Here is a 27,152-nt window from a genome sequence, read left to right as displayed (position 1 = left end):
AGAAACGTAAAGACTCTGGGCCACAAAGGCTGTTCTCCGTGCGGGTGCGGCGGGCTGCAGCCCGACACTGCCACCTGCTGGCTACTCGGGGAATGGTCGCAGCAAGGACAAAAGGGAAATGGGATTCACCCATAGATGGAAGGGGTGGAGCTGCTAGTCTGCGTTGAGGGGCACTGGCAGAGGTGGGGTGGGGAGCCCAGGCCTGGGATAGCAGGGAGCTGTGGGTTGGGGCTGAGGGGCACCAGCAAAGCACAGGGCTGGGTAGCAGGCAGAGAGATGCCCTGTAGGTTGAGACCAGTGCCGTAACAAGGGCGAGGCGAGTGAGGCACTTGCCTCAGGTGCGCAAAGCTGAGGGGCACAGAAAAAGATGATGTCAGTGCGTTTGTCTGCAGATACAACTGTCATTCAAGTAATCGAGTTCTAGTATTCCCAGTGAGCACACGCTTATTATGTATTAGGACTTTTCGGATCCGCTTAAGACCCACCAAGTGGTGAGTGCCTTTGTTTATCATTCCTTATTTCTTATGGAGATCACAGATTGGGAATCTGTGATCTCTACAATGTATTAATCTTGTTTAATGTTTAGACTAATTTAATACATTTATTTATGTATATTTAATTTTTATTCCAGTCTATCGAACAAGATCCTGCATTATGAATAGTATGAATTCTAAATGTCCGAGTGGGGCAGAGTACCGTAAATGATGAAAACACACTACAGTAGAAAATGAAAAAATGTCAGTGATAATGGGGAAATGGCTAGTGAAAAATGCATCAAACGATGGGAATACGCCAATAGCTGACATCTCTGACGGCATAAGTTTGGCACCACTATCTAATAGTAACAATGAGAATTATACAACTTCAGAAAATATTGTTACTATCGGCCAGCAATTGGATCATGAGGTTACAACTTCACCTTCAGTATCAATTACTGACAATGATGAGACACTTGACACCTTCGATATCATGGCTAAAACTACTGTGATTGGCCGCAATCAGCAACATAATTCCTCTACAAGGCAAATCATTGAAATCAATTTTAATGATCCAATGATCCACCATCTTGGCCCTGTATAAACGATAAAATAAGAGGCCACATTATTGAACATGGACCTGGTCAGGGAAAATCTGAAGATTTCCATGAATCAACATCGGAAGATGGAAGAAAATTTTCAGGAGACTGTTTTTTTAAAAAGCTTTTTAATGGTGAAACCGTAGAGCGTAATTGGCTTATTTACTCGGAAACTAGTAAGTCAATTTTTTGTTTTCCATGCATGTTATTCAATCAGCGCTTTACCAAACCTAATATTGCAAATCAGAAAGTAGGATTTAATGATTGGAAAAATTTAAACCGTGTTATGGAACATGAAAATTCAACCAATCATCGTGAACATTTCTGTAAATGGAAATCCTTACAAAAGAGATTACTAAGCGAAGAATGTGTCGATGATGCGCTACAAAAAGCTATTGAAACTGATAAGCAAAAATGGAGACAAATTCTAAAAATAATTCTTGATGCCTTGGTGTTTTGTGCCAAAAACAATTTATCACTTAGAGGATCGTGTAGCAGAACAGAAAACCCTAATTTGGGAATATTTCTTAATCTATTGGAATTTATAAGTCATTATGATGTTCAGCTAAAACAGCACATCGTAGCTCACAAAGGTTCAGTGAGTTATTTTTTACCGGCTATACAAAATGAATGTATTGGCTTACTAGCAAACCAAGTTCGTAATGAAATTATATCCAAAATTAAAAAAGCTAAATATTATTCTATCCTTCTGGACTGCACATCAGACATATCTCATTGAGAGCAAATGTCCCAGATTGTGAGATATGTGAGAATCAATACTGGAATTTTATCTATAGAAGAAAGTTTCACAGACTTAATTGAAACCAAAGAAAAAATGGGAAGTGGATTAGCCAAAGAAATAATAAAGTTTGAAAATGATGGGCTTGATCTTCAAAACCCGAGAGTCCAAGGCTATGATAATGGCGCAAATATGTCAGGTGTGTACAAAGGCGTCAAAGCTGTCATTTTGCAAAAAAATAGATTAGCTAATTTTGTACCATGTTCAGCCCATTGTCTAAATGTAGTCGGAGTACGTGCAGCTTCCATAAATTCTACTATGGTTTCATTCTTTGCCGCTGTACAAAAGTGATACACATTTTTTTCTTTTTCAACCAGTCGCTGGGATATTTTAATGGGTATGTTAAAAGTATCACTAAAAGGTCATGCTGATACTAGATGGGGATCAAGAGCTAATGCAACTGAAGCCTTACATTCACAGATTGCAGAAGTGACCAAGGCTCTAAAAAATGTCGCTGTTGCATCGAAATATCCAGAAGCAGTATCAACAGCTAATAGCCTTCTTAAAAAAATTAATTATAATTTTTTGTGCACGTTATCCATATGGTGCAATATCCTAACTCATATTGAGAGAGTGAATGAAGCCCTACAAGCAAAAGGCATCACTGTTTCTCAGGCTTGTAAAATGATCAACAGATTACAAAATATTTTACAAGAGATGCATGAAAGCGATAACGATATGGTCAATATTTTTACAGATTGTAAAAAAAACGGCTGAAAATATAGAAATACCAGCAGAATTGATTGAATCCAGAAAGCGAAAAGTAAAAAGGCAGCAACTTTATGAGTGTGCAGATGAATCTTCTAATTTATCAGCTGAACAATCTTTCAAAGTACCAATAAAAACCGTATTTGACACCATAATAGTTGAGTTACATTGGAGATATGAAACTTTAAATGAGATATCTTCTGATTTCGATTTTCTTTCAGGTGATTAGCTTGTTAAAATGGACACTACTAATCTTCAAAAAGCAGGAGTGGATTTAAGTCTCAAATATGACAGCGATTTGAATGCCTCCGAAATTTCATCAGAGATTCAGAGTTTTAAACATCAGGCGTCAGCGCTGTTTCCACACGTTTCATGCACAACTAGTTTGGACCTTCTCTAGTTAATTCATTAATATAATTTGGCCGAATCTTATCCAGATTTAGAAATTGCATTAAGAATATTTCTCTGCATGCCAGTAACTTTGGCTTCTTGCAAAAGAAGCTTCAGAAAGCTCCTATTAATTAAAAACTACCTTCAAGCAACCACGGGTCAGGAGAGATTAACAAATATGTCCATCTTGTCAATAGAACATGAAGTAGTGAATTATATTAATTTTGATGCAATTATCGATGATTTTTGCCTCATTAAAAGTGCAAAAAGTACAATTTTGAAAAATAACCATTAATCGTATCTGATATGGTTCTACAGCTAAATTGTATTTGTGATTATTTAAATAGTATGTTCCATGCACTAGGATGCACACCTTATATGTATTAGTTGATTTTGTATGTGGAACTTATTATTAAAATAAATAAACATTCTACTATCATTATTATTCTTGTTATTTACGTATTTTTCTTTTTTTACAAAGTAACTACTATGAAATTATCTGGAGGGGGGAGGGTGCAATTTTATATTCTTGCCTTGGGCACAAAAATAGCTAGTTATGGCTCTGGTTGAGACCCAAACACTCTCTTTAGTTTACATCAGTACTGTGCTCCAGAAGACACTTACTCCCCCCTCCCTATGGCTCCCACCCTGCCTCAGACCCAGGCGCTGGATCCAGAGCCGCCCCCACACCCTGTTTGCTCTCACTGCAAATTCCCCCAGCTCCCCCCTCAGCCAGGTTCCTCAGGACATAGCCCCTCTCCCCTCTTCCCCCTCTCTGCATTGTTTATTCCCCAGAAAGGCTGGCATGGGGCCGGGGGGAGGGAGCAGAGGCAGATGGGGCCTGTCAAGGTGAATAGCCCCAAAGGAGCTCCATTCAGATGGAAAAGTGTTGCCCAGTTGTGGAAACTGCAGGGCAGGGGAGGATGAGGCATTGCTGGAGTGGGGGTCACAGAGGGGGGTGCAATAGCCCCCCCTCCTGCTGCTCCCCACACTAGGTGGCTAGATTTCCCCCACAGCATCCCAAGGACCCCTGAGTCCCAAGACAGCGGCAGGTCCATGGAGGTGGGGGGCCCTACTGCCTGGGTCTGGTCCCATAGCTGGTGAGTCCTGTTCTCTCCCCATGCCCCTTTGTTCGCCATGCTGGAAACTACCTTGGGATCCCTTTGCCAGATCTGGTGCTAGGGGGCGCTGTGCTGCAGGCAGCAGGGTTGGTGGGCTCAGTAGTGGGCGCTCTCTCCTTGCAGTCAGTGCTGGCCCCAGTGCACCAGTGTGGTGCTCCAAGGTGGGGCGCTCTCCCACTGAAGTCAGTTTTGATCCCAGTCCCTCTGTGCTGCAGGGAGCAGGGGGGTCAGTGGGAGGTGCTCTCCCCACATAATCAGTATTGGCTCATATGGAACTGGCTTGGACCAAAGACCTGGTTGATGGCAGTAGTCAACAGCTTCCAGCTCAACTCCCCAGCCCAGCACTGCCTGTGTCCCAGTGGAGTTTAGAGACCCTGAAAGAGAAAGAGAGGATAAATCTGGGGAATAGGAAAGGTGAGGGGGATGGGGGGCACACAGGGTCCCTAGCATGAGGGGAATGGGGAACCCTGGCATGGGAGGGAGAGAATATGGGACTAGGGGGCAACCAGAGCCCTAGGGAAGAGGGATGGGGTGGTGGGAAATGCAGCAAGTTCCTGAAATAGAGGGGGATGGGTGTGTGGTACCCAGGGAGCTTGGGGGATGGAGGGATTTGAGAAGCCTTATTGCACTGCACAGTGTATGACCCTTTAGTATTAGCTGAGATCCAAAGCCCAGCTCCTGAATCTTTAACCCTGGCATCAGGGGCACATCCTCACACAGTTCCCCCATTGAATCCCTGCCTTCCCTACACTTTCACACACATCCCTAAACACCCCCTTTGGGCTGAATCCCTAGAGGGGCTATTCCAGTAGGGGGAAGTTGTGGGGGAGATGTTAGCTTATATGGAATGTAGCTCCCCATCCCATTCCAGTGGTTCCCTATCAATCCATGCCCCTGAGACTGAAAAGTATTGTTTATATAGGACCTACAGGAAGTAGGGCCCAGTACAGCTGGCGTGGGGGAGGAGGGAGGTAGGGAGGGTGCTAGGCTGCTATTGTAAAGGAATGGAGTTGTGTGGGGGGATTGCAAGCCTGGGCTGGATATGGAGGTGGGGGCAGTAGAAACCTGCTTCTTCCCTTGCTGCTCTTTACATGATCCCAACTCTCAGGAAGTTGAAAGTGAAGGCTGTATCCTTTTTGGAAGCTGGCCAACCTGGCTTATGCAATGATCCTGTTAAATATCTGACGCTCTGCGGGGTGGGGTGGGGCTGGGATCTGGACAGAAGTCCCCTGGGTGACCCCTGGGGGGCTCGGTAGGGGGCACTCTCCCCTCCCAGGCAGTGGGTACCCCCGCACCGCGTTGGGGGCGCTTGCTGCTGCAGGGAGTGGGGTGAAAGCTCAGTAAGGGGCACGTTCCCTTCGCACAGTGCTGGCCCCAATGCCCCAGTTTGGCGCTAGAGGGCGCTGTGCTGCAGGGAGCAAAGCTGGGGTCTCACTGGAGCACCTGATGGTTTGTTATTGTAGGGTCTCTCTTCAGGCCCCAACTCCGAAAGGAGGTGGGGGAGGGTGAAGCCTTTCTCGAGGCTGGTACTTCTGTAATGCACTTCCAGTCAATGTTCCTGGGCTAACAACGCTGCAAAACCTTCCCTCTGTTCCGGGGTGGCTGTCCCTTTAAGAAGTTGCCCCTCCCTGGGGAGGAAGAAGCTATGTCTTCCCCCCCGCCCCTGCCCCGCTCTTAAAGGGCCAGTACCTCAGTCCTGGTAGTCTCTTAAAGGGCCAGCGCCCCACCCCCCATTCTCTGCCCCCTCCCTTTTCTTAAAGTGGCAGCACCCCCTCCGGAGGGGTGGGGGGCGGTGGCTGTTTCTTTAAGGCTTTCTTTGGCCGGCCCCACCCCCGCGCCTGTGCCCGCCCCGCCTGCCCGCCCGCAGCCCTTGCAGGAGAGGCCGAAGCAGCTAGGCTGGGTGTCCCGGGGCGCTGGGTGCAGCCATGGCCGGGGCGCGCCCGGGGGTCCACGCGCTGCAGCTGGAGCCGCTGCGGGTCCCCGAGACCCTGATCCGGGGCAGCAAGTTCATCAAATGGGACGAGGTGAGTCGGAGAGAGAGACACCCTCGCCGTCCCAGAGAGTCCTGTCCTGTCCCGTCCCGGGAGACCCCTGCACCCGCCCCCCAGCCCGGGATACCCTTGCACCCGGGGCTCCCCCCCAGGAGAGACTGCCCCCCAGCCCGGGAGACTACCTGCACCTGACCCCCCCAGGGAGAGGTTCGCCCCCTCCCTCCTTCCCCCTCTTGCTCCAGACCTGGGAGAGACCCCCCTGTTAGGGGGAGAGGTTTCCCACAGCCCCGTATTCCTCCCAGCATCCCTCTGGAGAGTTCCCCTAGGCACTTCCCTCTCTCGAGGACCGATCTCTCCCTATATACCCCCAGATCCCCCTGCACTCCCTTCCCCTGAAGAGGCGACCCCCATGCACCTCCTAGCTCCTTCCTGGGCAGTCCCCCGAGGAGGGAGACCCTCAACAGCACTCCCACCAGGAGAAAGCCCCCCCAATATCCTGAGGACCCCCTATAGCAACCTGGTAGGGGTGAGGGACATAGAGTGGGAGAAAATTATGCTGTGGGGAGCCCTTGACACCTCGGGGGAGACACTCCTATCCTCCTCGGCCCCTGGCAGCTGGTCTTTCTTGCCTCTCTCCTGCATATCCCTTGTACCCCAAGTCCACAGAGGGATTCCTCTGTGCTCCCTGTATAGCCCCCTAATGCCCTGCGCCCCCCAAAAGCTTCACCCAGCTACCGAAAATTCTAATACCTGCCCTCTGAAGCCCCCTGCATGGTACTCCAAACTATCCAGTCAGCTTGCAAGGGGAGGACTGTGTTGAGCCCCCCCAAACTTCCTATCCCTGCTGCCCCCTGGACCCCTCAAATCCTTCTGCTTGAACCCTAGGGACAGCCCCAGCACATATCCCTACACTTTGTACACCAATTCCTCCCTGCATCCCTCCGGAGAGGGTCCACCAAGCCCCTGCATCCTAGGAAAGGGGAAGGATTTTGGGGGAGACCCCAGGCATAGGTGTAGTTTGACTTCTAAATTTGGGAGGCAGCTTCAGTCAGGCCAGTGGGACTGCATATGTGTGGGGGAATTCTGTGCCTGTCCTGAGGCTTGCGGTTTGGGGGGGGACAACACCCCTCTGCTCCCTCAACTACAACCATGACCCCAGGGTGGTGGTAGGATCTCCCTGGCTCCTCCTCCCCACACCAGCTGGATTCCCAATCTCAGGCCTAGCAATTCCCCAGTGGCTTGAAGCTCAGCCCCTGAAACCAAATAAGGAAGTGTGAGATGGAAAAGAGAGGACCCCATCAGGGGAGAAAGATTGGAGAGGGGGAAGAGACCCCCATCTAGTCAGGCATAGAAACATAGCTCTGACTGCCCCTCCATCCTGACCCTCCTCCCCCTGCTATCCCAGCCCTGGGCTCCCCTGAGCTCTGCAGGAGCCCCTCAATCCTGACGTGTAGTCTCCCCCCCACCACCATCCCCATGGGTCGGTTTGATTGAGTCTAGCACTGCTTTGGAACCCTTAGTGACTCCTTCCTTTCCACCTGCCTCCCCCTTTGGGGGTCAGATTCCCCTCCCCAGTCCTGGGAGGGAGGAAATGCAGCATAGTTGGGGGGAGGGGGGCAGCAAAGGGTCCCAGACATCTGGGTTCACATCTCCATGTGCATCTGTCCTCATTATTGGGAGGTGGAAGCACAGCAGGGGTTATGCAGTTGAAGGTTTCCCTCCCCTGCCTTGAGCACCCCACCCCATAGCAGGGTGCCCCTATTCACCTGACACCCTAGGGTGCCCAGCTCACATTGTAATTGGATGCTGCCAGGGCAGATTTGGATGGGTTGGAGGAGGCTGAGAGCTGGCCTTATCCGAGCCCCCCCCCCCCCCCCACATGGGCCTAGTACTGAGATGCAGCCACCTCTGGGCTGGGCCATGGCAGCAGGTTAGAAGCCCTCAGAGCCAGGACTGAGAAACCCCTTTTCCCTGGAGGACCAGATTTAGGGATGGAGGGGGTGAGGTCTCTCCTGATCCCAGCCCCCTTGTGCTCTGATTCCCCCTCCCCCAGCACTGGCATCCCCCCTTCTTTTTCGCTCCAGGATGTGAAATCCTAACTGTGTTTGCACAGCTCAGAGAAACAAGCTCCCAGGTCCTTGGCCAAGCACCACTCCACCCTGCAGCCACTTCCCGACTAGCTGTGAGTGTGGCCAGGCCAAGCCCGCAAGGTGCCTCACAGGGCCCCTCCCTCCCAGCGCCCCAGCTCTGCAGGTACCCCTCAGCCCTGACTCTCATCCCTCTGCTATCCCAGCCCTGGGCTCCCCCACCAAGCTTTGCTGGTTCTCCTCAACCCTGACCCGCAGCCCCTGCTATCTCAGATGTGCAGCTGTGTCAGATCATGCCTTGTAAGTTCAGGGCTGGGCAGGTGCCAGGCACTGCCTGGGACAGGTGGTACTAGGAAGGCTGGGGGGTTGGGCACTCCCTTCGCACCACTCTGGGGCAAAGTCCTGGGGCACCAGTGGCTTTGTGATGCTGTTTTATTGCAGCTGATTCTGGGGTCCAAGGTCTTTCCCGAGTGAACAGGTGATGTCTGAACCCCCAACCCCTCCGCCAATGGTCCCTGCTGCGTCCCTTGCTGGGAGGGGCCAGGCTGGAGTAGCTGGGAGCTTCCCCCACAGCCAGCGTGCCTGCTTTGCTCCCGACAGCGCCCCCTGCTGGGAGAGTCTCTGCCTGGAGTAGCCGTGAGCTCCCATTGTGTCCCTGTCTCTCTCTAGTCTCTGTTTTTGGCTCTTGACTCATTCTCATGCGTCCCCCTCCCCCAACTCTCTGCGTTTAAGCCAGCAGCACAGAGGGGCCATTGACCAAGAAGCACATCAGGTCTCCATTCATTTCCTACCCCCCCCCCCACTTGAACAATGCCCTGCCTGGGGGAATCCTGTCTCCTGGAGAGCCAGGATGGGAGCCAAGGGGCCTCTCCAAGCAAGGGGGGTTAAAACCCCCACCGTGTCCTCCCAGTGTCTGTGATCCCTGGGGTAGGGCAATAAGATGCTCTCATAGGGGTGGAGGGAGGAGACCTAGTTAGGTCTGTGGGAGCGCCCTGCCTTGCTGGGGGGAGTGTGATCTGGGCTAGGTACTGCTCTCTGCTTAGGATGCATTCACAGCTCCGGGCGGGGAGAGCAGGATTTGGAGGGGCCCTCACTGTGGATTGCCACCAGCACTGCAGGCCCTGGAACCCCAGACCAGGGCTCACCTACCCCCTCCTCATGGCTAATCCACACCCCCCCCACACACACACGCTAGAGCTTCCAGGCCAGGGCTCCCCTATCCCCTCACCACGGCTGATACTCCCCATGTGCCCACTCCTGCCAAAAAAGGCACTGAGCATCCGGAGGGATAGGCACATGCAAGAAAGTCTCTAGACTAAGCTTTGGCCTCAAACTAGCCAGACCATAAGGGGGGCTGTGGGGTAGGGATTGAGGGGCACGAGCAGAGCTGGGGTGGGAAAATGGGGGAACTGACGCCTGGGGTAGCCGGGGGCCATGGGTTGGGGTTGAGGGGCACCAGCAGAGCTGTTTTGGGGAGGGAAGAGCCCAGGGCTGGGCTGGCAGGGTGGGTGCGGGTCTGGATCAGGAACAGAGCCAGTTGCACTTACACTCTTTCCTCTCTGTGCTCCCAGGAGCCTACAACCCAGACTCTGGTGACGCTGCGTGTCGACCCCTTGGGCTTCTTCCTCTACTGGAACGCACCCCACATGGTAGGGCCCTGGCAGCACTTGTAGCACGTGGCCTGAGCTGAGGCTGGTTTCTGCCTCCCCCCCCCACGCCCCCATCAGGCCCGGAAACACTTGGCACTTTCCCTGCCCTTATCGAGGTCAGCCAGGGAGCAAGACAGGAAAGGCCCCAAGGCCGGAAACATCTATCAGCCACCCCCCACTTCCTCCCAGCCAGCCCTTCCTATGGCGCCCCCTGCTGACAGAGGCCAGCACTGGATGGGAGCTCCCCACACAGCTGGTGGTCCCACCCCACTCCCCACAGTACCCCCTGCTGGGACAGGCTGGGGTTGCAATATTCCGGAGCTCAGCCAGCCTGCTGCTGCTCTCCTGGAGCTGGCCAGGGAGGCTGGGTCACTCGCTCTTGGGGCTGAGCCATCAGGCCTGTTTGGCAGGAATTCGCTGGGGTGGTGCCAAGGGGTGGTGCCAAGGGGCGGTCACCTGCCTGCCCCCTCCCTCGCCAGGCTCAGTCTGGGGGTGAGCCCTCCTTCCCCCAGTCTTGTCTCCCCAGCGTGCCCCACCCCTGCACTCTGATTTATGGTGTTGATACATTCTTAGGAGGGGGTGGCTCTTGCGGAGGGGGGAGGGAGGCAGAGGGTTGGGGGTAGTGGTTCGGGGGGGAGCAAGTGGAGGGTGGGAGGGTAGAACTGGGGGGTGCAGAGTGGTGGGAGAGTTGAATTTGATTCAATCTGCATTTCAGGTTCCCCCCCATCCCCTTCATTCTTGCTGCTCCCCGTCCCCTCTGAATTAAGTTGGCTTCCCAAGGGTGGCTAGTTTTGAGACACCCCCTGGTGGCTGGCTGTGGGGGGGAGACGGCTGCTGGTAGGTCCCCTCTCAAGGGACTGTGTGGAAATTCTTGTACTTCTCTCAGCTACAAAGGGTGGGCAGGTTCCAAACTCCGCTATGGTTCCCCCCTCCCTTCCCCCCCCCCCCCGCGCCATGGGTGGGGATGTGGGGGGGAGTGTTTCTGGTTTGGCCCCTCTCCCTGTCTGCCCTTTCCCATGACCCCCCCAGCGCAGCCACCCAGGCCTCACACAGGAAATGCCCCCCCACTGCCGCCCGCACACCCCAAGGGGTGGGGCTGCCTCCCTCCTCCAGGCCCCAGATGGTCCCTCTCCTGAGATTCCCTTACTCCTGGACCCCTATAGCCCCCCATTTCCCATCCTGGTGTCCCTGCCCCCCATGCCCTGTGTGCTGAGGGTGGGTACAGGATCCTGGGGTGGGTGAAGGGGCGGATGCAGCAGGGATTCCCCCAGCAGCAGTTCCACAGGATTTGCCTGCCTTGGCAGCTGCTTTACATGTGGCTGGGATTGGTGCCCAGAGCCCGGACCGTTAGGCAGGAACTCCTCCCCACACCACCCCCCGGCTGTGGGGGTCTGCACTGCCCCAGCTCTAAAGGGCATCTCACCCCACCCCTCTTTTTGTCCCTGGCAGGAAGTAGACATCTTGGACATCAGCTCCATTCGAGACACGCGGACTGGGCGCTATGCCAGAGTCCCAAAGGTGAGGGAGGGGCTCTGCCAGAACCAGCTGAGAGTGGGGGTGAAGAGACTGTACAGTCACAAACTGGTGCCTGTAGCCCACCCTCCTCACATGCGGGGAGAGACCCTACAACGACAAAGAGAGGGGATGGAGGGAGACTCTTCAATAATAAACTGGCGCGTGTTGCAAGGGAGGCCCTACAATAAGGAACCTTGTCCTCCATCCCAGCTTCCCCTGGCCAGTGTGGGTTGGCTGGGGTAGCTGAGTGATCCCTGCCAAGCTCCACCCTCTCCTTCTTTAGGTTCCTGCCCCACCCTGGGCCCCAGTTAGGGAGCATCTGCAAATTTCCTGTCATGGGAAGACAGCTCCCAGGACGGAGCTGGGAGAGTGAGGGGCAGGGTTAGGTCTAACCCTCCTCTCACTTCTGTGTGGGAGCCATGCCTGATGCGGGAGAGGAATAGGGTGCCTGGGAGACCCTCCCATAATGCACTGGGGGCCTAATCCTGGCTTGTGCTGAGAGCCCCTACAAAACACAGCGGGGGCACAGCAGGGGAGCCGGGCACTGGCTCATGATCCCAGAGATGGCCTGGAGCGGGGGGTGGTTTTAACCCTGGTTGGCTGAGCTGCCTAGTGCTGCTCCTCATGGGGAGGGGGTGATGTCACAGCGCTCTCTGCTGGCAGGCAGAGCATTGCTGGCTCACACCATCCCCCCCAACCCCTGGCAGGACCCCAAGTTGCGGGAGATGCTGGGATTGGGGGGCTCAGAGCCACGGCCTGAGGAGAACCTGCTGACTGTGGTGCATGGCCCAGACCTGGTCAACATCAGCTTCCTGAATTTCATCGCAGTGCAGGAGGACGTGGCCAAGGTGGGTGTGTGGTGGGTGAGCGGCAGCTGGCAGGGAACCAGGGTTGGCAATAGGGAGGGAGAATGAATGGGGAGTGTTGCCAAGTGTGGTGTGGAGGATGTTGGAGGGGGGCTGATGGGCTGGGTGGAAAAGGGGATACTGGGAATGAGGAGACATTTGAGAGCCTGGGGGAATGGAGGGACATGTGGGTGGGGAGGGAGACTGGCAGTGGGGGAAGGTGAGTGGAGAGCAAGCAGGAGTAAGCAACAGGGCATGGGAGGGCAGTACAGTACTGCGGGGGGAGCAGGGGCGGCTCTAGCTTTTTTGCCGCCCCAAGCACGGCAGGCAGGCTGCCTTCGGTGGCGCACCTGCGGGAGGTCCGCTGGTCCTGCGGCTTCGGCATACCCGCTGCCAAATTGCTGCTGAATCCGCGGGACTGGCGGACCTCCTGCAGGCGCACCACCGAAGGCTGCCTGACTGCTGCCCTTGCAGGGACTGGCAGGGCACCCCCCGCAGCTTGCCGCCCCAGGCACGCGCTTGGAGCGCTGGTGCCTGGAGCCGCCACTGGGGAGGGGGAATGGAGGTGAGTCCATGGGGGAGGAAATGTGCCAATAAGCCATGGGGAGCAAGCGGGGTAATCAGCAATGTGTGGGTGATGCTGGAAATGGAGGAGGGCGGGGTAGTGGATGGCTGGGGGTTGCCAAGTAAGTGGGTGTTGGAGACTGGAGGTTGCGTCTCAGATGGGGTTGGGGCAGGGTGGTGCCTAGTTACTATGTCCCATAGGAGCGCACCCTACTGGCTCACTGATGGGTGGAGGAGAGGGCATCCTTGGCACAGGGGAGGAAGAGGGCAGCAGCCCTACGATCTCTCATCTCTTTTCCCCCACACTGTTCCTCCCAGGTCTGGACCGAGGAGCTGTTCAAACTGGCTATGAACATTCTGGCCCAAAATGCATCTCGCAACACCTTTCTGCAGAAAACGTAAGTCTTAGTGTTGGGCAAAAGGTCCCTACATAAATAGCTTGTGCGTCCTACTCCAGATGCGGCTGCATCCCAGCACCAGGCAAGGGACTCCCATATATGCAGCCCCCGCACCCCACCCAGAAGCATCTACATCCCAATACTGGGCAAGGGATCCTGTATAAACAGCCCGTGCACCGCACCCCAGAGCTGACTATGGTGAGGGGTGTCTGGCCAGGCTTTGCTGCTCTGTAACCTCTGTCTTGCTTCCTTCCCTCAGCTACACCCGGCTCAAACTCCAGGTGAACCAGGAGAGCCGGATCCCAGTGAAGAAGTAAGTTTCCCGCCCTGCCTCCTGCTCCCTTTACTGTAGTAGGGAGCAACCAAGGACCTACGAGGCCCATGGGTGGTATTTCTAAACCCCTGACTGAAGATGAGCTCTGCTGGTGCCCCTCAGTCCCGACCCACAGCCCCCTCTAACCTGAGCTCTGCCAGTGCCCCTCAGTCCCGACCCACAACCTGCCCCTCCAACCCTTGCTCTGCTGGTGCCCCTCAGTCCCGACCCACAGGCCCCCTCCAACCACTGCTCTCCTGGTGCCCCTCAGTCCCAACCCGCAGCCCCCTGTAACCTGAGCTCTGTCGGTGCCCTTCAGTCCCGACCCACAGGCCCCCTCCAACCCTTGCTCTGCCGGTGTCCTTCAGTCCAAACTGCAGGCTTCCCGCTCTCCTGTCTCCCCAGCATCCTGAAGATGTTCTCAGCCGATAAGAAGCGTGTGGAGACAGCTCTGGAGTCCTGTGGCCTTAACTTCAATCGGGTATGTTCTTTTCCCCACCCCTCTTCCTCCCACCCCCCAGCCACTCACCCAAGCTGCCTTGTGCCCCCCAGCGACTGACATGCACCCTTGTTATTCCCCCCAGAGTGAGTCGATCAAGCCGGACGAGTTCACCCTGGAGATCTTTGAGCACTTCCTGAACAAGCTCTGCCTGCGCCCTGATATCGACAAAATCCTGCTGGAGATGTGGGTTCTGGTCCCCCTGGGGTGCTGCTGGGAGGGTGGGCTAGTGTCTGGGGCATGGCTTTGGGGTTGCAGCAGAGGGTCTGCTGTCAGGAGCAGGGGGCAGTCTGGGAATCGGGGGCGGGGCGGGAGGCCTGCTGAGGGTATCTGGAGAGGGTCCATTGTCTGGTGGTGTGGCACTGGGGATGCTGCAGGGAAAGGGGTTATGTGTGTTTGTGGGATGGGGAAGGAAGGCTCCCAGCCACCAGGGAGGTTGGAGGAGGGCGGTTCAGCATCTAACTGGAATGGCAGTGACCTGCCAAATGTGGGGGTGCTGTGGGGGTGAGGTTGCCTGTGGAGGGTGTTGCCTGGTGGGTAACATCTCTGTCCCCGCTCCAGTGGGGCGAAGGGGAAGCCCTACCTGAGCCTGGACCAGCTGATGGATTTCATCAACCAGCGGCAGCGAGACCCGCGGCTGAATGAGGTGCTGTATCCCCCCCTCAGCCGCGCCCAGGTGCGCCAGCTGATCGACAAGTACGAGCCCAACCGCCAGTTCCTGGAGCGTGGTGAGCCCCGGAGGGGAGAGCTAGTGGCGGGTGGAGGAGACTGGGGAGGGGAATGGCAGTAGGGGTGCGGGAGGACTGGGCACCCTGCTGGGGCTGGTCATCCTCACTAACCCCCTGTCCCCCAGACCAGATGTCCATGGAGGGGTTCGGGCGCTACCTGGGGGGGGAGGAGAACAGCATCGTCCCCCCTGAAAAGCTGGACCTGAGCGACGACATGAGCCAGCCACTGAGCAATTACTTCATCAACTCCTCCCACAACACCTACCTCACAGGTATGCCCCCCCCTGGACCACCCCCCTATATAACCCCTCCCTCACAGGTATGCCCCCCCAAACCGCCTGCATCAACCCCTCCCATAACCCCTCCCTCACAGGTTCGGGCACCCTCGACTGCCCCCCATCAGCCCCTCCCCCAATGCCTACCTCGCAGGTATTGGGGGGGTCGTTCCCTAGCACCCTCTGAGCTGCACAACTACCATGCAGGTCTGGGGGACTCCCTGGCATCCCTAGGGATGGCCCTAGCCCGTCCCCCCTCATAGATCCCAGGTACTGCCCCCTGTTCCTCCTCCCTGTGGTGGTAGTTGGGGTGTGTGTGTGTGAGAGAGAGAGAGACACAGCATGCGAGGTGGGTGTGCGCTAGGAAGGGTCTGGAGGTTGGGGATCAATGGGTTTGTGTTGGGAGTGTGTTTGTGTGTAAGGGCTGGGGCAGGGCTCTGTGTTGGAGGTCTGTATGTATGGGCAGGGTGGGGGTCTGTGAGTTGAGTATGGGGGTTGGGAGGTCTGTGGAGTGGGTGGGTTTGTGGGGTCAGGGCTGTGAGGGGGGTCTGTATGTATGCGTGGAGCAGGGGTCTGCGAGTTGAGTATGGGAGTTGCGGGGGTCAGTGGAGTGGGTGGGTTTGTGGGGTCAGGGCCGTTTGCCAGGGGTCTGTATGAATGGGTGGGCGTCTGTGTGTTTGGAGTCTGGGAGGGTCAGGGTGTCCATGGGGTGCTGATGCTGAGACCTTTCCCTCCCTGCCCCAGCGGGCCAGCTGACAGGGAACTCCTCGGTGGAGATGTATCGACAGGTGCTGCTGAGCGGCTGCCGCTGCATTGAACTTGACTGCTGGAAGGGGCGGCCCCAGGACGAAGAGCCCTTCATCACGCACGGCTTCACCATGACAACCGAGATCCCTTTCAAGGTACTGACTGATGCACCCCTGGGACCCTCCATTGCTCCCAGAGATTTGGGGCTGGAGGGGCCACCAAGTCCAGCCCCCTGTGCTGAAGCAGGACCAATAAACCTCCACCCTCCCTGACTGGTGTTTGCCCAACCAGGTCTTAAACACCTCCACTGACAGGGAGTCCAACCTTCCTCGGAAGCCTGTCCCAGAGCTGAGCCACCCTGAGAGTCCTAACGTTCTGCCTCACATCTGGACTAAATCTCCCTTGCTGCAGATCAAGCCCATTAGGGTCCTGCCTTCAGGGGCCATGGAGAACAATTGATCCCCATTCTCTTTGTAGCAGCCCTTAAGATATTGGAAGACTGTTAGCAGGTGCCCTCGGTTGTCTTTTCTCATAACTAAACAAGCCCAGTGTTTTTAACCTTTCCTCCTAGATCAGGGTTTCTAAACCTTTTAGCATTTTTGTTGCTCTGCTCTGGACTCGCCAATTTGTCCACATCTTTCCTGAAGTGTGATGCCCAGAACTGGACGCAGTACGGCAGCTGAGGCCTCCCCAGTGCTGAGCAGAGTGGAGCGGTTACCTCCCATGTCGTACATACAACATATCTGTTAATACCCCCCTCCACACAATTATATTAGCCTTTGTCACAACAGCATCATGTTGTTGACCCATTCAAATTGTGATTCACTATCAGCCCCAGATCCTTCTCAGACGTATGATCACCCATTTTGTAATTGTGTGTTTGATTTTTCCTTCCCAAGTGCAGTACTTCGCACTTGTCTTTATTGAATTTCATCTTGTTGGTTTCGGATTTCTTCTCTAATTTGGCAAGGTCGTTCTGATTTCTAAGCCTGCCCTACAAAGTGCTTGCAACCCCTCCCAGCTTGGGTCATCTGCACATGCTATGAGCACACTCTCCACTTTACTGAAAATGTGGAATGGTACCAGACCCAGGACTGATCCTTGGGCCAGCTGTGGAACCCCACTGGATACCCCCCCCACACACATTTGACAGCAAACCATTGATAACTGCCCTTTGAGTTATCAATGGTTTGCTTTCATCCAGTTTGGCACCCCTCCGATAGTAATATAATCTAGACCACATCTCCCTAATTTGCGTATGACAGCTTCACCAGGATCGTGACGATTCCGTTAAGATACTGGGGAACCCCCAGTCCTGGGCTCCTGACCCACAGTCCCCTGACTCCCCCAGGCCCCCAGCTCTGCTGGTGCATTCAGTCCCAACCAGCAGCCCCTTGTTATACCAGCCCTGACTCTGGTCTCCCCCGGCTCTAGGAGGTGATTGAGGCCATCGCTGAAAGCGCTTTCAAGACCTCCCCATTCCCCGTCATCCTGTCCTTTGAGAACCATGTTGACTCGTGAGTAATCCCCATGGCCCCCCACCAGCGCTTCCATCCTGCTCCCTGGGGCACATCCTGCTGGGAGAGGCTGGGGCTCCAGAGCTCTAATGGCCCCTTCACTCTGCCCTCAGGGCCAAGCAGCAGGCTAAGATGGCCGAGTACTGCCGCAGCATCTTTGGGGATGCGCTACTGATCGATCCCCTGGAGAAGTACCCGGTGAGGTGGCTGAAGTGGGGGGCAAGGGGGGGAAATCAGGCATGGGGGCAAGAAAGAGGAGTATCTAGGCATGGGGGTGGGGTACAAGGGGGAGAGGAGGAGGAGGGGTATTCAGGAATGGGGGGCAGGGGGCAAGTGTATCAAGAATCTGGAGGTCAGGGTTGGGGGTATTTGGGGAAGTGGGGAGAGGATGGGGGGGTGGATGAATGGGTCATGAATATCTGGGGATGGAGGGGCAGACAGGGTGTCTGGAGGAGGGAGTTGGGTCAGTGGGGATTGGGGGGAGAGAAGAGGGGCTGTCCATGGGGTCTCCATCCCCTCATGGCTGGCCGGCCCTGGTCTAACCCTTGTCCCCCCCTAGCTGCAACCGGGCGTGGTGCTGCCCAGCCCCCAGGAGCTCATGGGCCGCATCCTGGTGAAGAACAAGAAGCGGCGGGAGCGGCGGGCGAGCAAGGGCTCCGAGGGGAGCAGCATCCGCAAGCGCCTGCTGGAGTCCACAGTGAGCGACGCGGGGTCAGGCCTCGGGGATCTGCCCTCACCCCCACCGGGTACGTACTCCGCCCCAGCCTGTGCATCCCGCCCCCCCCACACACACACAGAGGGTGTGTGCACTGGATCCACCCCCACCGGGTACGTACCCCTCCACAGCCTGTGTGCCCCACCCCCTACAGGGTATGTACTCCCTCCCGAGCCGGTGCATCCCCCCACTGGGTACGTACCCCGGATCCGCCCTGGCTCCCATGGGGGCCCCTCCCCAGCTAGTGCCACCCCCTGCCAGGTACTTACCCCCTGGATCTGCCCTCACCGCCCCCCTGTCCAGTGCCACTCTCACTCGCCCTCTTGCCAAGCACCCTGGGCTCTGTACTTCCTTTCCCCACTAACCTCAGGGACAGCTTGGGCATAAACAAGCCCGGCCCCTGCCCCAGCTGAGGGGGGAATCAGACTGTGCTTCCCTTCCAGGCTGTGCCGCAATCTCCCCCCAACCACGCAGCGCGCTCCTCCCCATGGAGCTTTCCCCTTGGGGATGGGGCAGGGATATGATACCCCCCCATGAGTGCTGTGGGGGCTGCACAGGGAAATGCCCCTTCTAGATGTGGGGTCCACCTCCATTTCCTGTGTCACTGGGGAGCTGGGGGCACCTTGTCCCCCCCCTCCCCTCAGCTCTGTGGTGCTCACACCCCTCCCCCACCCCTCAGGCTCCCCCTATGTTGAGCAGCACAAGGGGGCAACCCCTCCGGTCATTGCCAACGGGGAGGAGAAGGTGCCACCGGAGAGACTGGCCAAGCTGGCAGAGCCCCGTAAATCCATTGGTGAGTGGGGAGGGAGGCACGTCCCATCCCTAACATCCCCCCCGAGCCTCAGAGCCTGGCGGGGTGGGTCAGGAGGAGGGGTCTGAGTGATGAGGGGGCCTGTGTGTGGAAGGGGACTGTGCTGGGGTTTGGGGCTAGGGCACTGGGGTGACAGTCCTGTTCAGGGGAATGTGGGGAGGGTGGGGGCAGTGAGGTTGGGTCTCCCTGGTGGGGAGCAGGGGGTGGAGTGACTGGGGGGAGGGTTAAGGGTGGGGTGTCTGATGGTCCGGGGTCTCTAACCCTTCTCTCCACCCCTCCAGACCGTGAGGCTGACAGCGAAGAGGAGGAGGAGGAAGAGCAGCCAGACCCCAAGAAGCCCACAACAGATGAGGTAAAAGGGGGCTATGGGGGCTCCATTTCTGGGGGCTGCCCCAAGAGGGGTCTCCCCTCTTGCCCCCTGGTTTGTAACATGGGGCGGTTACTGGGTGGGGGTGACTAGGATGTGAGCAGCACTGAGATGGCAGATGTGGGGGTCGATAGCCAGCTGTGCCTGCCCAGCCTCCGAACCTTTGCAGAGAGACCTCCAAGTTGGCTGCCTTGACCCCCACCCCCACCCCTCCACCCTCCACAGGGCACGGCCAGCAGCGAGGTGAACGCCACCGAGGAGATGTCCACACTGGTGAATTACATCGAACCCGTCAAATTCAAATCTTTCCAGGCCGCCAGCAGTGAGTATCAGGGGCAGGGAGGTGTGGGGTGCTGAGATCTGAGAGGCTGCGGGGGTAGGAGCTCTTTGTGCAGTGGGCTTGGTTGGGGGCAGAATGCTTGGGGAGTTATGGGGGGATAGGGTTTGAAGGGCAAGGGGAGCCAGAGTGGAGGCGTGGGCAGGGATGTCTGTGAGGATGGATGGGGTGTAATGGTCTGGGGAGAGGGGAATTGTGGGGGAGGCAGGGCTGTCTGGGGGGCTCAGTGGAGGGTTGGGTGTTGCTGACCATGGAGGTATGGTGGGGGGGCTGATGCTGCAGGAAGGGGTCTCTCCACGGGGGCACTAATGCACTCCCCCTTACTGCCCATAGAGCGGGACAAGTCCTTCGAGATGTCGTCCTTCGTGGAGACCAAGGGGCTGGAGCAGCTCACCAAGAGCCCCATGGAGTTTGTCGAGTATCCTGCCGGGGGCAGTACTGGGGGGCAGGGAGCTGCTGGGGGGGCGGTATAGTGGGGGAGGGCAGAGGTAGGTTTGGTGGAGCTAGCAGGAAAAAGTAGGGTTGGTGTCGGGGGGCAGGGAGCAGTGGGGGGATTGTGGGGAGGGCAGGAAAAGGGAGGGCTGGTTTGTAGGAGGGGGTGAGTTGCAGGGTAGGGGCGGGTGCTCCTCGGGGTGGGCCATTGGCCGCTGTCTCCCACTGCTACCTTGACACCCCGCCATGTGCCCAGATACAACAAGAAGCAGCTAAGCCGCATCTACCCCAAGGGCACACGGGTCGACTCCTCCAATTACATGCCCCAGCTCTTCTGGAACGCCGGCTGCCAGATGGTGGCACTCAACTTCCAGTCCCTCGGTGAGGATCCCCCTCAGTCGTGACCCGCAGCCCCCAGCTATCCCCCAGGCTCCCCCAGCTCTGCCAGTGCCTCTCAATTCATGGTGCTGGGGGACTCCTCAGGAGTAGTTACTGTGTCATGTTCCCTCAGCACCTCCCCTCTTAGTGCCATTCATTTTGCACACCCTACCCAACTGAGGTGGTGCCAGTGAGGCAGGGGGGGTGAATGAGGAGTTCCTCATCCCAGCTCTCTAGGGCTCCCCACAGTCTTTCAGTGCCCTGCCCCTAATCTCCACCTCCTCATGGGGGTCCTGTTACTCTCCAGACCTGCCAATGCAGCTGAACCTGGGCATGTTTGAGTACAACCGGCGCAGTGGGTACCTGCTGAAGCCTGAGTTCATGAGGCGTGAGGACAAGCCCTTCGACCCCTTCACTGAGAACATCGTGGACGGCATTGTGGCCAACATGGTCAAGGTCAAGGTGAAAGCTGGGGGGCTGATGCCAACCCATCCTGGTGGGCATGAGGGTGGGGGGGTATGAGGTGTGTAGGGGGCACAGGGGTGTGTGGGGCCTATGAGGCATGTGGGGCTGGGGCTTGTCAGGGGGCACTTGGGGGTGTCAGGTGGGATCGGCGGTATGTGGGGGGTCATTAGTGACTCTGACCCCTTCTCCCCCCTCCCCCGCCCCAGATAATCTCGGGGCAGTTCCTGTCAGACAAGCGGGTGGGCATCTACGTGGAAGTGGACATGTTTGGCCTCCCCGTCGACACCAAGCGCAAGTTCCGGACACGCCCGTCCCAGGGGAACTCCTTCAACCCCGTCTGGGACGAGGAGCCCTTCGTCTTCCCCAAGGTAAGGCCGCTGGAGCAGGGGCAGTGTCCAGCCTCTTCCCAAGCCCAGGTGTGGGTGGTCCCCGTCCTGTGGGTCCCAAGGGCAGCATCTAACCCCCCCCTTTGCTCCCCCAGGTGGTGTTGCCCACGCTGGCATCCCTGCGCATTGCTGTCTTTGAGGAGGGGGGTAAATTTGTCGGGCACCGGATCCTGCCTGTCTCAGCCATCCGGTCTGGTAAGCGGAGCCACCTGGGGTCCCTGCCCCTAGCCCACCTTTCGCCAAGGCAATGGGGGGACAGGGGACGTGCTGGTTACCCCACAACCTCCCCCCATGAGCTCTAGGCCTGGTCCCATCCAGGGGCGGCTCTAGGAATTTGGCCGCCCCAAGCATGGCAGCACGCCGCGGGGGGCGCGCTGGCGGTCGCCGGTCCCGCGGCTCCGGGGGATCTCTTGCAGACGTGCCTGCGGAGGGTTTGCTGGTCCCGCGGCTCCAGTGGAGCATCCGCAGGCATGACTGCGGAAGGTCCGCCGGAGCCGCCTGCCGCCCTCCCGGCAAAATGCTGCCCCAAGCGCGCGCTTGGCGCGCTGGGGTCTGGAGCCAGCCCTGGTCCCATCATACGTTGCTCTAGGCCCTTCACTGAGGCAATGGGGAGGGGATTTGAGAGATGTGAATTACCCAGAACCCCCTGCAGTGGGCGCCAGACCTGGTCCCCCTCGTGCTAGGCAAACAGGGTGCAGGAGGTGCTGCATTCCCCTGCTGTGCCCCATGATGCATTGCTCCTGCCCCCTACAGTTATTTCTGCTCCTCCCCCCCAGTTGTCAGCCCTCCCCCCTTAGGGTCCTGTGTGCAGCCTTGTCTCTGTCCCCTGAGGGGCATGGGGGCACTCCCTACCCAGCCCCCAACAATGCTGGGGGGCACAGTGCCCCCATAAACCCCAGGGTGCTCCCCCGATTTGGTCTGGTCTGACCCCCCCTCCTGTCTCTGTGTCCTCCTGACCAGGGTACCACTACATCTGCCTGCGCAGTGAGAGCAACCAGCCCCTGAGCCTGCCCGCCCTGCTGGTCTACACAGAAGCCAATGATTATATCCCAGACGACCACCAGGGTACGTCCTGCTGTGGGGCTGGCTGGAGGGGAGCTGGGGCTGGTGGGGTGCCTCTGGAAGAGAGTGTCTATTTGGAGGAATGAGGGAGTGTGGCCTTTGGCCTGGGATGTTGGGTGGGGGGAGAGAGTAAACGGGGGGGCTGGGGTGGGGACTTGTGGGGAATTTCCCTCCCATGCATCTTTCAGCCTATTTCTACTGCTTAGACTATGCAGAGGCCCTGATCAACCCCATTAAACACGTCAGCCTCATGGACCAGCGGGCAAAACAGCTGGTGGCGCTGATTGGAGACAGTGAGGTGAGTGGGGGATGGGCGTAGGGTACCAGAACGGGAAGGGGATGGGGGCCAATGGATCTGGGGGAGGGAGGGCGTGTGCAGTAGTGGCTCTGAGGGAGAAGGGGAATGGGGTATCAGATGGGGGATGCTTAGGGCGAGTTGGGGGGCAGTGGATCTGGGTCTGAGGATAATGGGATACTGGTGAGGGGCGGGATCCCACTCCATCTAGAGGTATGGCTTGGTGGGGGCTCTAGGAAGGAGTCAACGGGAGTTTTGGTGGGGGGTGGGTCTTGGGGACAAGTTGAGGGAAGCCCACTGAACCCATCCTTGAACCCCTTTCTTCCCCAGGAGAATGCAGAGAAGCCACGGGAAACACCTGGGAAGCAGCGAGCTGATGTGGTGGCCGAGCCCTCCACGGACCCCCGACAGCCACCTGCTGTCCTGCTGCCCCCTGCTGGCAGCCCCAGTGTCGCCAGCCCAGGCAAGGGAGATCTCTGATTCCTGTCTCCATTGGGGGGCAGGGTTATAAGCTGGGGGAGGCACCTTCTGCTGGGTAGGGCTTCCCTTTAATGTGGGGGAGGGAGTGTCCCCTATAAGGGATGGGTGGTTGTGTCATAGGTTGCATGAAGATGGGGGGTTCTCCTGTGATGGGGAATGGTGCAATGGAGCCAATCCCAGTGGCATGTGGGGGGTGCATAATGGCAGAGACCCCTGTGGTCCGGTCCAGTCTTCAGAGCTGTAGCCCTTTTGGGGACTGGAAGAGATTGGGTCGGGGTGGGGGTTCTCCTCATGTCTCCCCCTAACCACTGCCTCCTCCCCCTTGCAGGGCAAAGGGACGACCTCATTGCCAGCGTCCTCGCAGGTAAGGGCTGCACCAGAGCATAGGAGACTGCCTCACACTGACCCCACATTCCTCAGCTTGGAGGTAGTGGGAGGAATCAGCGTTGTTGTTACCAGCCCCCTGTGCCCCTCCCCAGAGGCAGCTGCATCTCAGCACTGGCTTCCTGTGTATGCAGGGATTGGGGGATGCTGAGACCCTCCTCCCCTCCCTCTGTTCCAGAGGTGGCCCCCCAGTCCCTGGAGGAGCTGCGGCAGCAAAAGGGCTACATCAAGCTGCTAAAGAAGCAGTACCGGGAGCTGAAGGAGCTACGGAAGAAGCACATGAAGAACATCTCCAGCCTCAACAAGAAGCAGAGCACCCGGGCCAACCAGCTGCACAGCGACAGCCTCCGGCGCCGCTCCCAAGTGGAGCGGAGCCTGCGCCGTGGGCACCAGGAGTGAGTGTCCCCCTCATGGCTCTGCTGGTGCCTCTCAGTCCTGACCTGCAGCCCCTAGCACTCCCTCTCCCACAGCCCCCTGTTATCCCAGCCCTGAGCTCCTCCCCCCAACTCTGCCCCTCAGTCCCAACCCACAGCCCCCACCATGCTGACAGTCTCTGTCCCTTGCAGTGCCAACGGCTCGCTGGAGGCACTGGAGCAAGAGGTGTCTCGGCAGAAGTTGGAGCTGCAGGAGGGGCAGATGCGGGGACTGCTGCAGCTGCGGGAAACCCAGCACCAGGTGGAGAGAGCCCGCAAAAAGGAGCACCTGCAACAGGTACCTAGGAGGGTGGGCAGAGAAGCATCGGAATAAGGGGCAGCTCAAAGAGGTATTCTGCCGGAGGAGGGCACAAGGCAGCTCCCAAAAATCCCCTGCAACTGGGGGCTGGGGGGGAACTGCACATGGGTCTCTGGGGAAGGGGGTCCAGGAACTAGGAGGGGAGGGTATGGGGGGGTGGAATGCAAGGGGCGCACTTTGGTGGGAGGCAGTGCAGGATTGCTAGCTGGGAGGGGAGTTTGGGGGAAGGGGAAGGTGCCAGGGTCAGGGAACTAACAGCAAATGGCCTGACACTGCTCCCATCTGTCCTCACCCACAAGGCCCAGCAGCGGCTGCGGGAAATTGCCCAGGACTGCCAGGCTGCCCAGCTGAAGAGAGTCAAGGAGACAAGTGAGAGGTTGGTACTGGGGGTGGGGGAAGGTGATGGCAGTTTCCCCAGTAGACTGCTCCCCCTAGGGCTGATAGATCTCTGTGCCCCTCTCCAGGGAGAAGAAGGAGCTGCAGAAAATCCTGGACCGCAAGAGGCACAACAGCATCACGGAGGCCAAATCCCGGGAGAAGCAGAAGAAAGATGTGTGAGTGGCAGGGGCGAGTGGGAGCTAACGGTGTTAGGCTGATGGGGGGGAGGAGAGGAGTGAGCTGCGGGGGGGGGGGTGTTAGTGGGGGACAGGGGCTAGGGCTGGAACAGGAAAGGAGAGAGCTAGCAGGGGTGGGCCCAGTGCCGGGGGAGGTGACATGCCCAACCCCAGCCCCAGGAGTGGCAGGATTGGGCTGTGCGGGCGGTGGGGAGGGGAGGCAATATGAATCCTGGGTCATGGATCCATGTCACTGGGGGATAGATGGGGCATACAGATCCCTGTATGCGGAGGCGGGGGTATGTCCCAGCCAGTTCTGAGCGTGCTCAGTCTGGGGGGCTGGAGTTGACCCTTTATGGGAAGAGGCTGTCCCGTCTGATGGTCTGTCTCTTCCTCCCCTCCATCCCTGCAGGGAGCTGACAGAGATTAACAGGAGACACATCAACGAATCAGTGAACTCCATCCGCAGGGTGAGGGCCCCCCACCTTGCCTTGCTCTGCCCCCCACATTGCCTCGCTCTGCCCCCCACATCAGCCATTTGGGGGGGGGGGGGAGAACAGCCAGCTGCCCCACTTGTGCCCCGCCCTGGGGCGGCTCCAGGTACCAGCACAGCAAGCGCATGCCTGGGGCAGCATGCCGCGGGGGGCAGCCTGCCGGTTGCTGTCAGGACGGCAGTCAGGCTGCCTTCGGCGGCTTGCCTGCGGGAGGTCCCGCGGTTTCGGCAGCAATTCGGTGGCGGGTACGCCGAAGCTGCGGGACCAGCAGTAGCAGATCATCCACACAAACACCACCGAATCCGTGTGCTTGGGGCGGCAAAAAACATAGAGCCGCCCCTGGCCCCGCTCAGGTATATGGGATCCCTGTAAGATCTGAGCATTTAGTGGGGGCAGCTCTCCTGCTAGTCCTGCCCCTCATTCATTCCCTGGGCAGCGACCGGCTCACAGCACCCCTTTCCCTTGGTCTGCTCCGCTAAGAAACTCTCTTTCCCCCTCTCTGCAGCTGGAGGAAGCCCAGAAGCGACGCCAGGAGAAGCTTGTGGCCGGGCACCAGGAGATCCTAGAGCAAATAGAGGAAGAGGAGCCCAGGGTGAGTGTGTGTGTGGGGGGGGGGGGGTGAGTGGCAGTGCCAGGGGGTGTCTCCCATTGGCCCAGTTGCCCTAGCGGGGGGAGTGAGTGGCGCAGGTTGGGGGCAGGTGCTGTTCTAGGGTCAGCCTGGATGCCTGCAGTGGGGGGAGGAGCTGTGGGCCCAACATGCAGTGTGGTTGAGTGATTGTGCAGCTTCAAGCCCTAGAGCACCCGTGGGGGATGGGGGTCTTTCTCATTGTGTCCCCCACCAACACCCCTCTCACCTCCCCTGCAGCTGGTGGAGGAGCTGGAGCGGGAGTGCGAGCTGGAGGCACAGGCACTGCCCCAGGAGATCCGCCGCTTCCTCCAAGCTGAGCTGGAGGTAGGGGTGAGAAATGGGCACCCCCCTGCTGCCCCTCAAGAAGAGGAGGATGAGAGCACTGTGCTGTGAAGTGGCGGGGGGGCCTGGCATGGCACTCCTGCTGCGGAGAACACCGTGCTGGGAGACGTGCCCCCCTCCCAGCCACCCCACTGGGGGGACCACTGCTGAGATGGAGGGTCACCCAGCACCTCCACACCCCTTACAACCAGCATGTGCTGCGGGGGGCGGGGAGGGAGGTGGCACTGTGCCCCCTTCATGCACTGGGCCAGTGGGGCATGCAGAGTCTCTGCTTTTGGGGTGTTCTAAGAGGTGGGGGTGCAGGGGTGGGGGGGCTACATGGGGTGGGGCCACTGCAAATACACTAAGACACACTTTTTAAATACATTTTTACTTTTTTAATCAGCAACCCCCACCTTGATGCCTCTGGGGAGGCTGCCCCCCAGATTATTCAGGGGGCTTGATGCTGCCAGGGGGCTGCCTCATTGTGAAGTGGGGGCTGTTCTCTGCCCTGATAACCCCCACCCAAAGATGAGATTGTGGGGGGTAACCTGTTGTGCACCCCCCCCCCTTATGACCTGGGGCTGATCCTTGGGGGAACCTGATAGCAGGATAAAAAGGGCTATTTTTATATAAAATCTTTTTTAATCCTATTTTTTACTGATTTGTATCTTTGTAGTTGTTTGGGGGCACAGCTGGGTGTGACACTCCCTCCTTCCCCAGGGACAGATGTAACATAAGAGCCTTTTATTCTTCTACAGATTATTTTGTATGGGGGGACTAGAGAGGGGGTAAAATGCCCCTGACTGTAACTTTTTTTTCCTGGCTAATTTTTTTTTTTAAATGTGGAATTTCAATAAATCTGCCTCCAGGGAGTGACCAGCTTCTTCTCTGGTGGGGAGAGTCCTGCCCACAGAGCAGCTCCCCTGTGAACCCAAAGTGCAGTGCACCTGCTGTGGGCTGGGCTAAATCTACCCTCTGCCGGGGGTGAGTTGGGGGGGACCTGGGAAGGTTCTGTCGGTGGGAGGAGGTGTCATCCCCCTACACAGCTGCTGCTCTGTGACTCCCAGCTGGCACTTGGGAGTGTGAG

General features: G+C 57.5%; 1 protein-coding gene and 1 long non-coding RNA gene across 2 annotated transcripts; both read left to right on the top strand.

Moving 5' to 3' along the window:
* Positions 1–225: 225 nt before the first annotated feature.
* On the top strand, positions 226–3,417 carry LOC123373759. The gene is made up of 2 exons (XR_006580848.1): positions 226–491; positions 632–3,417. It is a non-coding gene; the product is annotated as an uncharacterized LOC123373759 (long non-coding RNA).
* A 2,455-nt stretch (positions 3,418–5,872) lies between these two features.
* PLCB3 (phospholipase C beta 3) lies at positions 5,873–26,937 on the top strand. The gene is made up of 33 exons (XM_045023488.1): positions 5,873–6,117; positions 9,743–9,820; positions 11,270–11,338; positions 12,043–12,183; positions 13,063–13,142; positions 13,402–13,455; positions 13,861–13,936; positions 14,040–14,140; positions 14,516–14,682; positions 14,808–14,954; positions 15,702–15,859; positions 17,139–17,221; positions 17,335–17,419; positions 17,781–17,967; positions 18,616–18,729; positions 19,029–19,099; positions 19,340–19,436; positions 19,785–19,869; positions 20,140–20,264; positions 20,569–20,723; positions 20,933–21,094; positions 21,208–21,307; positions 22,073–22,177; positions 22,381–22,472; positions 22,800–22,932; positions 23,278–23,313; positions 23,512–23,728; positions 23,900–24,044; positions 24,365–24,441; positions 24,530–24,619; positions 25,032–25,089; positions 25,619–25,705; positions 25,979–26,937. The coding sequence occupies exons 1-33, from the start codon at positions 6,019–6,021 to the stop codon at positions 26,132–26,134; spliced, it is 3,630 nt and encodes a 1,209-aa protein (XP_044879423.1). The 5' UTR covers positions 5,873–6,018; the 3' UTR covers positions 26,135–26,937.
* Positions 26,938–27,152: the final 215 nt, after the last annotated feature.

The sequence above is a fragment of the Mauremys mutica genome, chromosome 7 (assembly GCF_020497125.1).
Source record: "Mauremys mutica isolate MM-2020 ecotype Southern chromosome 7, ASM2049712v1, whole genome shotgun sequence".
Lineage (NCBI taxonomy): Eukaryota > Metazoa > Chordata > Testudines > Geoemydidae > Mauremys > Mauremys mutica.
Note: the sequence above shows the minus strand (reverse complement) of the source record. Positions and strands in the feature narration are given on the sequence as shown.